This window comes from Lutjanus erythropterus, chromosome 22 (assembly GCF_056507025.1).
Source record: "Lutjanus erythropterus isolate fLutEry1 chromosome 22, fLutEry1.hap2, whole genome shotgun sequence".
In the NCBI taxonomy this organism is placed as follows: Eukaryota; Metazoa; Chordata; class Actinopteri; order Lutjaniformes; family Lutjanidae; genus Lutjanus; species Lutjanus erythropterus.
In genome coordinates this window covers 5,114,697-5,126,798 of record NC_139338.1, presented here as the reverse complement: position 1 = coordinate 5,126,798, position 12,102 = coordinate 5,114,697, and the positions used below count along the sequence as shown (strand labels likewise).

The 12,102-nt window shown below is 40.8% G+C and overlaps 1 protein-coding gene across 2 annotated transcripts in view; it reads left to right on the top strand.

The window, feature by feature from the left end:
- The window catches only part of scube1 (signal peptide, CUB domain, EGF-like 1), a 143,095-nt gene that overhangs the window by 38,720 nt on the left and 92,273 nt on the right, over positions 1–12,102 (top strand). For both annotated transcript variants that reach the window (XM_084710727.1, XM_084710726.1), the window contains exon 4: positions 10,587–10,721. In XM_084710727.1, the coding sequence (XP_084566853.1) occupies positions 10,587–10,721 (135 nt within the window). The remainder of the gene's footprint in view (positions 1–10,586; positions 10,722–12,102) is intronic.

The window sequence follows — 12,102 nt, the reverse complement described above, 5'->3', positions numbered from 1 at the left end:
AGATTCATTTGTGTTGAGTTTAAAGACCCAGTCGCTAGGTCACAGTGTTGTTACCTGTCTTCACTGTTCTGATTGCATAAAAATGTAAACTTTTTTAACTCAGATTTTATGCCTGTGTTGCATATGTGTCTTGTGTCCTTTATACTATGACAGTTTTCCCAAAATCAGATTAAAAAAATAAGCAATTTATCATCTTGCTTACAGTATTGCAACTTTCTTGCCAATGCACCGACCTAACTCAGCCCAAACTCTTTGCCCATTTTTGGATTAACCAGGAGTTAGACAGAGTCAGACACTTCCAAGATGGTGATGGCCAGAGCCACCACACTGAGAGCTTCACAAGGACTCTTGAGAAACCTATGGGTGACGTTACGGAGAATACGTTCATGTTTTATACAGTCCTTGGTCAAAGTTTACTCAGTTTGCTGTGTTAACTGTGGATCAGCTGCACCAGACAGTCAATATTTCAAGAACAGACAAAACCAGCCTGTCTGTAAGCAAAGGTGTTGAGATGACTCATAGTTTATACTATGTGGTTTACTCTGACACAATCAGTGTGTCTGTTTTTGCAAATGTGGAATGTCTAATTTTTTAAAAGAAGTACTTGATTTTCACATTACAAATCAAACAAAAAAAATTTAATAGCATTTCCAGCAGATGAAGGTTATGATGTTTTTCACGTCTGATGCATGTTACGTAGCATCAGTGTGTATTTAGTCCAGTTTGAGAACATATATGACACTAGGCTGGGTAATGCGTTCCTGTGTATTGACTCATGGATGCTATATCGTCAGCAGCCTCTCTGATGCTTTATGTTTACTGTCATCACTGACTGCAGAGCTAAATAATGCCATGCGATGCATGGTAACCATATAAACACAACTCTGAGAGACTGACATGTCGGCCTATTGTCAAACCGCAGTTTAAGCCCGGCTCCAAGCCTCGTCCTCACGCTGCCCGTCAACAAGGACCTCAGTGTTTGTTATAATGTCTCACTCTCAAGTGTCTCATTCAGCAGGAGATTTACTGTATGAATGAGGGCACACACACTCCCCCTCTCATCCCATTTATACATGCACACACACAATTAATTCTGGCAGTGTGTGTACATCCAGAGACAGAAAGTGTCTCGGCTCTCGTGTGACGAGCTGTCATAACATCCTACGTCAGCACTGCGGCTCCAATCAGCTGCGATGAGTTCAAAGACGCTGTAAATTAAAATCACATGTCCTCCACCGCCGCTAGAAATGTAGGACCTGCTAACTCCAACCCTTCTGCTCTCTGACTCATTAATCATGGCTGGGGACATAAAGACAAGCCCCTGTCATCAGAAGACATTTGTCACAGTTAGCTTTTGGGTTCGGGTCCCTGCAGAGGCTGCAGATACTCATGCTGCTCTAAGGCTGCTCTTAAAGGAGCAACATGTAGCAATTGTGCACAGGGGCATTTCCAGACTTATGCAGGGGTGTCATGAAGTATTTGCATGCAGAATGAATTTACAATTTTAATATCTTCTTTAATTACTAACATTATAATATGTTAAACTTTCTTATATCTCTGTGTTTTGAAATGTAAATTCAAACATAAAAAGTCCTACCAATCACAACTCAACAGAGTGGCATCACATAAATGTAATATTCTTTATGTCCCCAATAAGAAATTGTACCTCAATTCTACCTGAAATAGTCTGATTTTTATAATTTATCATTTACTCATCTATTTTTGCTTAATAGAATTTTCTGTTTCTGTGAGTAGCATAAAGAGAACTATAACTGCCATCTCATTTTTTAAATGCTGTGTTGTAAAAATTATTAATAAAGTGTAAATTTGGTGAACATTCAGCATCAATTTGAACCGTAATCAACACTAGAACTACTGAAATTCTATAACTACTAGAATGGCCATAGCAGTCATTCTGACCGCTCATACTACTTTTTGTTCGGTCATATTTACATTCAAAGCTTCTATTGAGGTTTTCAAATAATATGTTGAATGTCTTTCCATCATATTCTATGACATCATCATCCTAAAAAATTGAAAAATCCTCGAGCAAAATCCTCAATTTGGTAATTCTTTGGTTTGAATAGAGCAGTAAGCATCAAGACAATGCAGTTCACCTACATAATATAATGATTAGTATAAGCAGAATGTTTCAGAGGTTGAAAATATTTGGAATATGATTACATCTGTCTGTTTCCAATCATTTGTGACTTTTGGACTTTACAACACTTTTAAGTAATTGGAAACATTTAGATCACAAGTCAGAAACAATCCTACGCAGCCGCAACTGAATCTAATTCTACAAATAGTATAAAGAAAGAGAAAAAAGTTTCTAGGCAACAGTGATGCACATTTTCAACAGCAGGACTGAAATGATACAGTACTTGAGATGTGGTCAATATGACATCTGTGACCATGGAGGATAAAACAGTCAGAACTATTTTGTGTTTTATAATTGTAATGAAATACCAGTGTTATAATAGAGAGACTTTAGGAAAAGCCAGGGTCCTATAGTTAATAGCTTTCATTTCAAGTTATTAAACTGCAAAATTTAAAAAAAATTGACTGCCTTGGTAGTTTATTGTTAAATAGGCAAACAAAAAGTTGATCTGGTCTGAAATAGACATTTCAAAGGGGAGACACCACAGCTGCAGCATTGTTGTCAGAGAAGCCAGTATTTCAACATAGCATGTTTCCTTTATTTTTGAGGACATATCATGGCCATTTTGTGATTTATTGCAGTAAATATATGATAGATTTCGCCTTTAAACGTACTTGGAATAAAATGCAACATAAAGTTGCCAGCTCCTTTTGAAAACAACATTTTTGTCCAGCTTGTTTGTTTCTCCATCGAAGTTCACACTCAATTTATCCCTTATTTTCTTGCACGCTCTGGGCCCGCCTGTGAAAAACAATAAAGAACTTGTGGCTTTTAATGGACCCAAAGCATGATATTCAGAAACCTCAGAACCTTGTGGTGTTTTGAATGAGCCTTGGATGACAAACTACACTTTGGAAAATTGTAGAGTGTTGAAAAAAAAGAAATCAGTTTGCGTGAGCGTGCAGGAAGTCACTCCATCATCTCCCAGATGCACTGTGTCAACAAGTTAGGGCACTAATTGATTTAAGATTGCCTAATTGTGCTGTGATTAAAGAGTGGTGCTGTTCAGTTTCCTTTTGATTTTGACTTTATTTATTTGCTTTTGCCGTGGACACAGCTGGGCTCAATGTGTCGTTCGTTCGGTGCCCCGTGTGAAGGTCTGGTGCACTCGCGTGAGTTTATTTTCCTTCCGACGCGTCCTTTTCATTCTGCGGCGAGATCTGAGAGGTGGCTGCACAGCAGGGAGGCAGCGACCGCAGCGTGTCACACAGAGGTTGATGTAACAGACAGGACGGGAGGTGGGAGACAGGACAGAGGGTAGGAAGGGGCAGATAAACTGAGGCAAAGTTTGACAGAGCTATCAAGTCCAGAATTTTTTATTTTTTTATTTTTAACAAAATTCTTGATATCAAAGAAAGGCATGAAGGCAATATGTAATATATAAAAGTGCTGGACAGTATGAAGAGAAGCCACATGTCATTATGTCAGATTTCATCACAAGTTTAAACTGTTTCTCCATTACTGGAACCAGGAGATGACTGCGTTCATGATGAAAAACAGAAAAATACACACCAACACTGAAGGATATTTTGAAGTACATTAAAAGCGTTTTTGTGTGCTGTTAGTCTTCTACCTGTCCATACCAGCTATTATGATACCAGTGAATGCATGTATCATTTGACAAAAGAAGTTTCGATACTGCTTGGTACTGGGTTATTTCAATCAGTACGTTAAAGGTATTCTGTACCGATACCCACCTCTACTGTCCAGTGATCTCATCCAAATGTGACTCTAATGTAAGAGATAAGGGACAAAAAATGAGTTCTAAAGGTCACCTGAATCAAAAAATAATGAGGCTTCAAGTGTCTGAGTTTGACAAATTAAAGGGCAGTTTTTAAATAATAAGGTACTTGTATGAACACTGAAACAGATTTTGTTTGTTGTAATAGTTCGTCCTGTTCATATTGTCCATCGGTCTCTTCAACTCAGGGTTCAGCTTTGAAGGTTATTCACTTGCAGGCAGGTGGGTCAGAAATCTACTTGCCCAAAGTCAAATCTTACTTGCCCCGGTAAAAATCCTTTTATTTATCTGCAGTTATCAAATAACCTCTTTGACAAGCTATGTCGCTGTGGTACTGTGTACACAGGTCAGTCCCATTCTTCTGTTGAAGAGCAGCCACACTGGAGTATGCAGTGAAAGGCTGTGTATTTTGAAACTTTATACACTGTGATAATCAGTTTTGCGATTACCTGACTTGCCTCAGTGTTTCGTGAAAGCACTGGCAAGGCCCCAGAGTAGGGGTTCTCGGCAGCCCTCTTAGCTTTCATGCAACTTTAGATGCTGCTGGTTCTTGTTATGGCACTCCAGCAACTTTTTTCAGAAACTTTACAGGCCCACCTTGCTCTTGAGCTTGTGGCAAACTGTGCAAAAGCTGCTACCATCTTCAGCTCTGGAAAAAAAAACAATGCGTTCATTTCTTTTTACCACTTGCCCATCGGTCAAATGAGTTGCTAGATTTACCTGTCATTCAAAGTGGCAGTTCTCTCTGACCAATCAGTGGTCTGGTGTGTTCATGTATTGGTTCACATCGCCTGGAACCTTGACCAAAGTGATATCAAAAACGGTACCAGGTAGCAGGTACTATCCGCAACTTTTTACAATGGAAACCGAAAAAAAAAGGTTCCAAGCGAGCCAAGCTGAGCTGTACCATGCACATACATGTACATAAGATACTACTTGTGGTTTTCCTCACTGCCTTGTGATCACGCCTAACCCAAACACTTCTAGAAAGGTTCATGCAAGTATTGTTGCATGACCTGCTACTATAAGCCCAGACAGAACAGAACAGAGCAAACCCTTGTCTACTGATTCAGAGATCTGTGTAGCTGTGTATGTTTTAGACCTGCTCAAAGTTTCAAAATTCAAATTCATAAGCAGCATTTGTCTGAATCCTTACTAACAAGTCCTTTGTTCCCTCACCCTTCACCCCCATCTGTCTCCCTTCCTTTCTTCTCTTCACCCCCCTCACCCTGTCTCCCCCAGCTCGCCGTCACACCCCCCCCCCCGTTGTGTCAAGCACATCCTCGTTGTGTCTAAACAAAAGTTTACACAAGTTTACACAAGCACGATCCAACAAAACAGAGGGGCTCCGGTTGAAACTTGCAAAACGGCCCCATGGCCTGTGTTTATGTAGAAATGTTGGCAGAGATCAATTGGACTTGGAGATGGCTTCATTTCTCTCTCGCTCTCTCCCCTCCAGCCTGAAAATTAAAAGCATAAGTCATATTAATGGCATCCGTTAAACCATGAGATTTGCCTGAAACAGTGTTAGGAAGTGAAATGAAAACAAAGCCCAGAGTTCAGCGAGGACACCGTGACTTCTGCAGCACTAATACGCCAGTATATTTATATCTGAACTGGAGCTCTGTGAGTGTATGGATCCAGGGCAGAATGAAGTCAGCATTAAGTTTGATTGCACTCTCATTCACGCACCATCCAGGATGCATTCAGTGAAAATGATGGCCGTGCAGCTGGGATGATTGAATGGATCTGCGTGCAGTTCTGCAATTTGGTAATTCCCAGGTTTGGGTAAGGTTGGAATCTTGGATATGGATTAATTAGGTGGGACATGAGTGTAAATCAAACTGACCATAATCCTTAAATCAAATCACTAAAATGGTCTGGGAAAAGTGGAATGTTGAAAATGAACCTTTAGGTGCGTCTCCATTCTGAAGTGCTGAATTAAAGTGAACTTGAACCACTGACTACTTACAGATTTTCATTTGCTTCATGCTAGTGGATTTAAATAGAAAAAATCCACAAGGCACAGAGACACAGTGTCTCCATAAGCACAGGAAAAGCTCACTGTCCTGATGAGAAACACTGTGCTGCTGCCAAATGAGTGATGACTAAGATTACAGCTTGCATGGGAAAAAATTCCTCCTGATGGTGTGAATAACATGCTAGATTTGTTGCTAGTCGCTTAACTCAGTAGTCTTCAATAGGGGGTCCAGGAGCCGCCTTTAACTTTACACAAAAGGTCCGTCCCTCCAGGAAGTATCAATGTTGCGATTGCAACAATTCACACAACTTCAACTCATCTCAATGAACCCAGTCAATGATTTTTTTTATTATTCACAAATTTTTTGCATTTATATTTTTTTTTATTTTGCCATAGGTACCTGAAAGAACAAAAGGTTAGTCATAGTTTACTTTTATCAATGCTCTGTGCACTTCTTCATCTACAAATAAAGCATATTTTAGAGTTTTTTGTACTTGGGAGCCTTTTTGGTGAGGTTACTCTGAACAGTCAGAATCGAGAGCAGTTTTTGTTCTCCCTAGAACAATTTGCCTTTGATTGTAATAAATTATATGTAAAAAATCCCAACTCCCACATTTTCATTACAAAAAAAGCCTAAAAACATTGCAACATGCATCGCATTTAAAAAAAAAAAAAAAAAAAAAAGCTGCTGTGAAATCAAGCATTTGTGCTGCATTTTGGCAGAAATAAAAGACCCATGGCTATAGGTAGGCATTGGACCAGTGTGTCTCATATGAGGACAGGACTGTAGATGCATCCTTCAGAACTTCATACAGCATCGTTTTGTGTCTATAATCAGCATCAGTGCTTTGTCACAATACTGAATGTCACTAGTCTCACAATTCCAGACACACAGAGATCTCGCCAACTGGGGATTTCTAAATGCAAGGTAGCTGCTTGAATGGTGGTAATGATAACAGCTGCTAACAAATCTACGCCCTTCCAATTTTTGGATTGGTTCTGTAATGCAGTTTTTTTTAACTTGTTAATTGTGTCCACCCAGTTTTAGCAATGAAAGCTGCACAAGTCTCAGGCTATACTGAGCAAAGACTTCAGAGACCGATGCGTGAGTCTTGAATCTCACTGACTAGATACGACAGACAGTCGTTATAAGTGGCTATACTTAATTTTTTTCAAATCAAAATTAATGCTAGGGCAAGTCAGTAGAGTGAGAACATGTTCCACAAGGTGACCACCAGGTTTCAGTCTAGATGTGGGGCTGCAAGCGCTTGGATAGCATGCTGGACATCACAGCACATTCAAAGCATGGACCAAATGTGTGTGTGTGTGTGTGTGTGTGTGTGTGTGTGTGTGTGTGTGTGTGTGTGAGAGAGAGAGAGAGAGAGTGAGAGTTGTGATAGTGTGCTGTCCAGTGGGTGGTAGCGGGTGGTAGAAAGGCAAACCTCAGCAAATAAAACGATACAATAAATTCAGCTGTTGGCGAGTGTTTGTCAGAGGTTCTAACAGCTGTATACAGGAACTCCTACCAACACAGCTGTGTTGTCTGTGGTACTTCAGCAGTGTCTGTTCATCTCTGCACTGCACAACCATCGTCTTTCTATCCTGTGTGTTCTCTCCTCCCTACTTCAGTCTAGAATTCTGTAACTGGAGCCTCAGTACTGGCGTCTGTTTTGCTCCTGGTTTTTTAGGGTCCCCCCTGGAGCAGATCTCCTTTCCCCTTGAATCCATGTGAACAGAAGTGACAAGAAGGAGAATATGGAGGTGCAGAGACAAAAACAGGAAAAAACAAAACAACAAAATAAATATTTTTGGGCATGGCAGATGGTATACTGTAAAAAAAGAAAATATTAATTTTAAGGCAACTGGTTTAATTAAGTTTTTGAATTCTAAGTCAAACTCAGACAACTCTTACAATCTTTGGGAAATATTTTATAGTTTATTTCAAAACTTAAGAGTTTGAGTTTGATTCAAAAAATTAGTGAAAACAGTTCTCTCATAATTAATGAGCTTTCTCATAATTTCATGTACAGTGTTTGTCTGTATCACTGGCTCTCCAAGCAGAAGAAAATAGAGCAGAGTAAAGAAGAGCTTCCATGTTTAACATTGGAAACTGAGTGCAGATTAACAACAAAAGACAACCAAAGGTCTGTGTCTTCATCCTCTTTTCTCCTAGTAGGGTAAACATGATAGTAAAGTATTCCCCCTCCCTCCACTCAGTGTTAACAAGGCTCTTAAAGGCTCCTCCACTCTGCAGGAGTTTAACAAGCCCACCTCCACCTTCACAAGGTGATATAATTATACATTTTTGTGTTTTCCTTGGAAATAATTTGATTCTCATCAAGTGCCCCAAAATTACGTTGAAGTGACAGAGCCCTCTGGTAGCAGTAGTAAATATGACAGGACAACAGACAAACTCAGGTGACAAAGTTCATGTCTGTAGGAGGCCTGGGTGGATGGATGAGTCGACAAAACCATGGACTTAAACACAGGAGACCACAGTTTGTTTCCTGTTGTCAGCAGACAGTCAACACTGGTTTCTTTTCCCCATAATTTGAACCCAAACCACAATGTTCCCCTAACCTTAAATAAATGCTTATTGTAACCCAAAACATGACCTTTCCCTAAACTTAACCAAGTTAATTTTATGCCTAAACCAAACTTTAACCGTAGAGTTGTCACATCACAAGTGATTCTTTCTTCATAAGTGATTTTTGAAGGCACAGACAGAAGATGTCATCCTGCTGACAGGGACATTAGATCAGAAAACACTTGTACAGCCTGGACAAACACTGTACTTTGTCCTTCACTTTAAACAACAAAACACAGGGATTACATTGAGCCCTAGGAGCAATTTTGGGTAGTTTGTGGTGTCTGTATGTGTTTGTGTGAGTCAAGCAGTAGCAGCTGAAGGTAAACCAGGGATCGTGGTGACAGTTTGCTTGGAATCTCTTCTACCACTTTGGTGGGAGAGTGAGGTTCTGTGGGTGGATGCAGGAGACAGGCTCAGCTCAGAACAGTGTCAGTGAGGTAGCTTGTTCAGGGCTGCCATGACAGAAGGAACAAAACTGCTGCTGAACGGACCTCTTGCCCATTTTAAAGCTCTGTATCTGACCAGATGGAAGTAGTGTGAAGTGACGATTGAGTGGGTGATCAGTGTCATTTGATATTATGAGTGCAAGGCATGTGACGGCTCTGTGGTTTATGTCTGAGACATTGATGCTGGAACGACGCCAGATGATTTTAGAGTTGAACAGTGCTCAGTAGATGGGCACCAATGATGTCCTAGGCAATTTTAATCACCAACTGTAGAGCTTTTCTGTCCTGAGCCGCGCACATCCCATGATGCCACTTTGTGGTGTTTCCATTCAGGATCCTTTCAGTTGCTCTTCAGTAGAAGCTAACAAGAACATTATACAGGGATCTTAAGTTTCCTTAAGAATGTGTTTGTCTGTTTGTGAGCCTTCTTTACCAGGGTGGAGATGTGTTGGTTTTCATGACAGGTTCTCTGTGATGTTAATTCCCAGGGACCTAAAACCTGCTCCATCTCAGCTCCACTGATGTAGACAGGGGGGTGCATCTTTGGCTTCTTTTTTTCCAAAAATCAACAGTCAGTTCCTTGATTTTGCTGACATTGAGCATTAGGTTGTGTTCTGTGCACCACTCAGCAAGACTGATGATTTCCTCCTGATATGAAGTCTCACCATTGTCCGGCCAATAGTGGTGGTGTTCTCCATGAACTTACCAACAGAATTCACTCCATGTCAGGGGTTGCAATCATGTGTACAGCGTAAACAGGAGCAGGCTGAGCACACAGCCCTGGGGGGTGCCTCCAGTTGTAATTTTTTCACCTTATGAGTCTGTGTGTAGTTAAAAACATAATGAAGGCCAAGTTCGGAGATGATTGTTGAGTAACCCATCAGTGCTGAGTACTCGTAATAATTTCATGATAACTACTAAGTACTTCCGGATTAGAACGTCAACATGTTGTCAGTTGTCGCGGCTGGTGTGATTCCATTGCAAGATGGTCTCTTGTTCTGTCTTTTCTTTCTTTTACCTCCACATCTGTCTGTGTTTGTGTAACCTGTCTGCACCAACTGCCAGGTCAACCTCAGAACCTCAGACTAAACACAATACAAACTCATCCTGGTCAGATGCTGGGCACACACACACACACACACACACACACACACACTGGCAGCCCTGTTTGATCCCTGTTAAAGTCAGTCGAGGGTGTTACATGTTTGCAGTTCACTTCAGCCCCATCAAAATGCCCCATTGGAAATTTACTGGCCTTTCAGCAGCACAGTGGGGCCCTATAAACACACTTGCACACCAGTATGTGCACATAACACACTCACACTCACACACACTGTAGATGCTCACATTGTCAGACCACTGTTACCACCCAGTGCCAAGAGTTTGATTCAGCCACCTACGGTGTCAGGATCAGACGCCCGCTGGGTCACTCTGTCTGCCCTGTGTGTGTGTGTGTGTGTGTGTGTGTGTGTGTGTGTGTGTGTGTGTGTGTGTGTGTGTGTGTGTGCGCGCGCGCCTCACATTCCTGACTCTGGTGTCATCCCTCTCATCAGACATTTCCCGGCACATAAACCTTCACAGACACATGTTTATTTATGAAGCCTAATTAGCTGCTATTCCACCGTGCTGCCATGGCTGACTTTATCTCTGTCTCTCCATCCTAACAGATGTGGACGAGTGTCTGGACAACAACGGTGGATGCCAGCAAGTGTGTGTCAACACCATGGGGAGCTACGAGTGTCAATGCACAGACGGCTTCTTCCTCAGTGACAACCAGCATACCTGCATCCACCGCTCTGATGGTGAGACTGAAACAGTGCTGTGAAAGAGTGAGCTGTGTTCTTTCTGAAATAGAACCACTTGAGAGAAACAAAGAGAACATTTAGAGCTTCATTTCAGGGTTATATAAAGCTACTTGATGCTTATTGGTCAATATTTAACAAAAAGCAGGGATTACATTGTCTAAAATACCTTGAGTTGTCAGAATGACACAAAATATTTATTGGTAACACTTTCTATGAAGGTCATGTCTGTAATGCATTATAAGCACATTCAAAGACATTATAATGCTTTTAAAGGCCTTAACATTTATAATCATGCATGACAACTTATAATATCATTTAAAAAGTGTTAGGAGTGATGGACATGATGCAGAGAAGCACATTCATAGTAAATCAAAATTCATTTACACAATTTTACAGAATGCTTTATGAATATTTATATTCATTCATGACAACTTTTAACAAAGTTAGAAAGTATTATAAATGGTGGACATAATGCATTATATGCGCATTCACAAAACATTATAATGACCTGAGGTTAATAGAAAGTGTTACACATTATTTTATTATAGGTGGAGTGAGTCTTTGCAGTAAACTGGACATAGATGGACAGATGGGTGCTGCTTTGCACTAGTTGGTGCAAAGTGAAAGGAGGTGTTTGTCCCAGTGACTGGATCTTTGACTGTCAGTGACAGGTTTAGTCTTATTCTATTGAAAGGCTTGATTGAACTTTTCAGACACGTTATTTCTGTGTCATGGATGGACTATGAGTGTTGGACCCCTGGGTTCAGACATGTAAAAGACCCCCCACCTTTGCAACATATTAGCAAAACACCCAGACTGAAACATTACCAGAAGCTGTGTCGTTTGTACTCATTTTGTGTCTCTTTGTGGTCTCTAACAAGAAACTTTCACTTCAAACAGAGGCTCTGGACCAGGGCCCCTATGACCCCTTGGGTCCCTGAGCCTGTGCCCACTGGGCCTATTCAGTAATCAATCCATGCCTATTGGAGTGGCTCTTTCTTGTATTCTAGATAACAACTACTGCCGTTTAGTTCTTTATTATGACAAACATTTGAGCAAAAATATTTGTAAAAGGTAAGACTACATTTACGGTTCCAGGCATGTTGTTGTCTGTTTTTCGACATGTATTTGGCAGGGCTCAAAGGGATGGAAATGTGAGCCAGTCCACCACTTTGGTCCATGGTCCAGCCTGAAATATCTCAGTTTGGCTGTATAGATTGCCATGATGCTAGATACAGAGATATTCATGAGTCCTAACAACTTTGTTGATCTATTTTCCTCTAGTACCACAGTCTTAACTATGCAACCAGTGTTAGCCATACGTGTCCATGTGAATGGCCACGCGACTATAGCTGTTTCCTAGAGGTGTGTCTTGCTC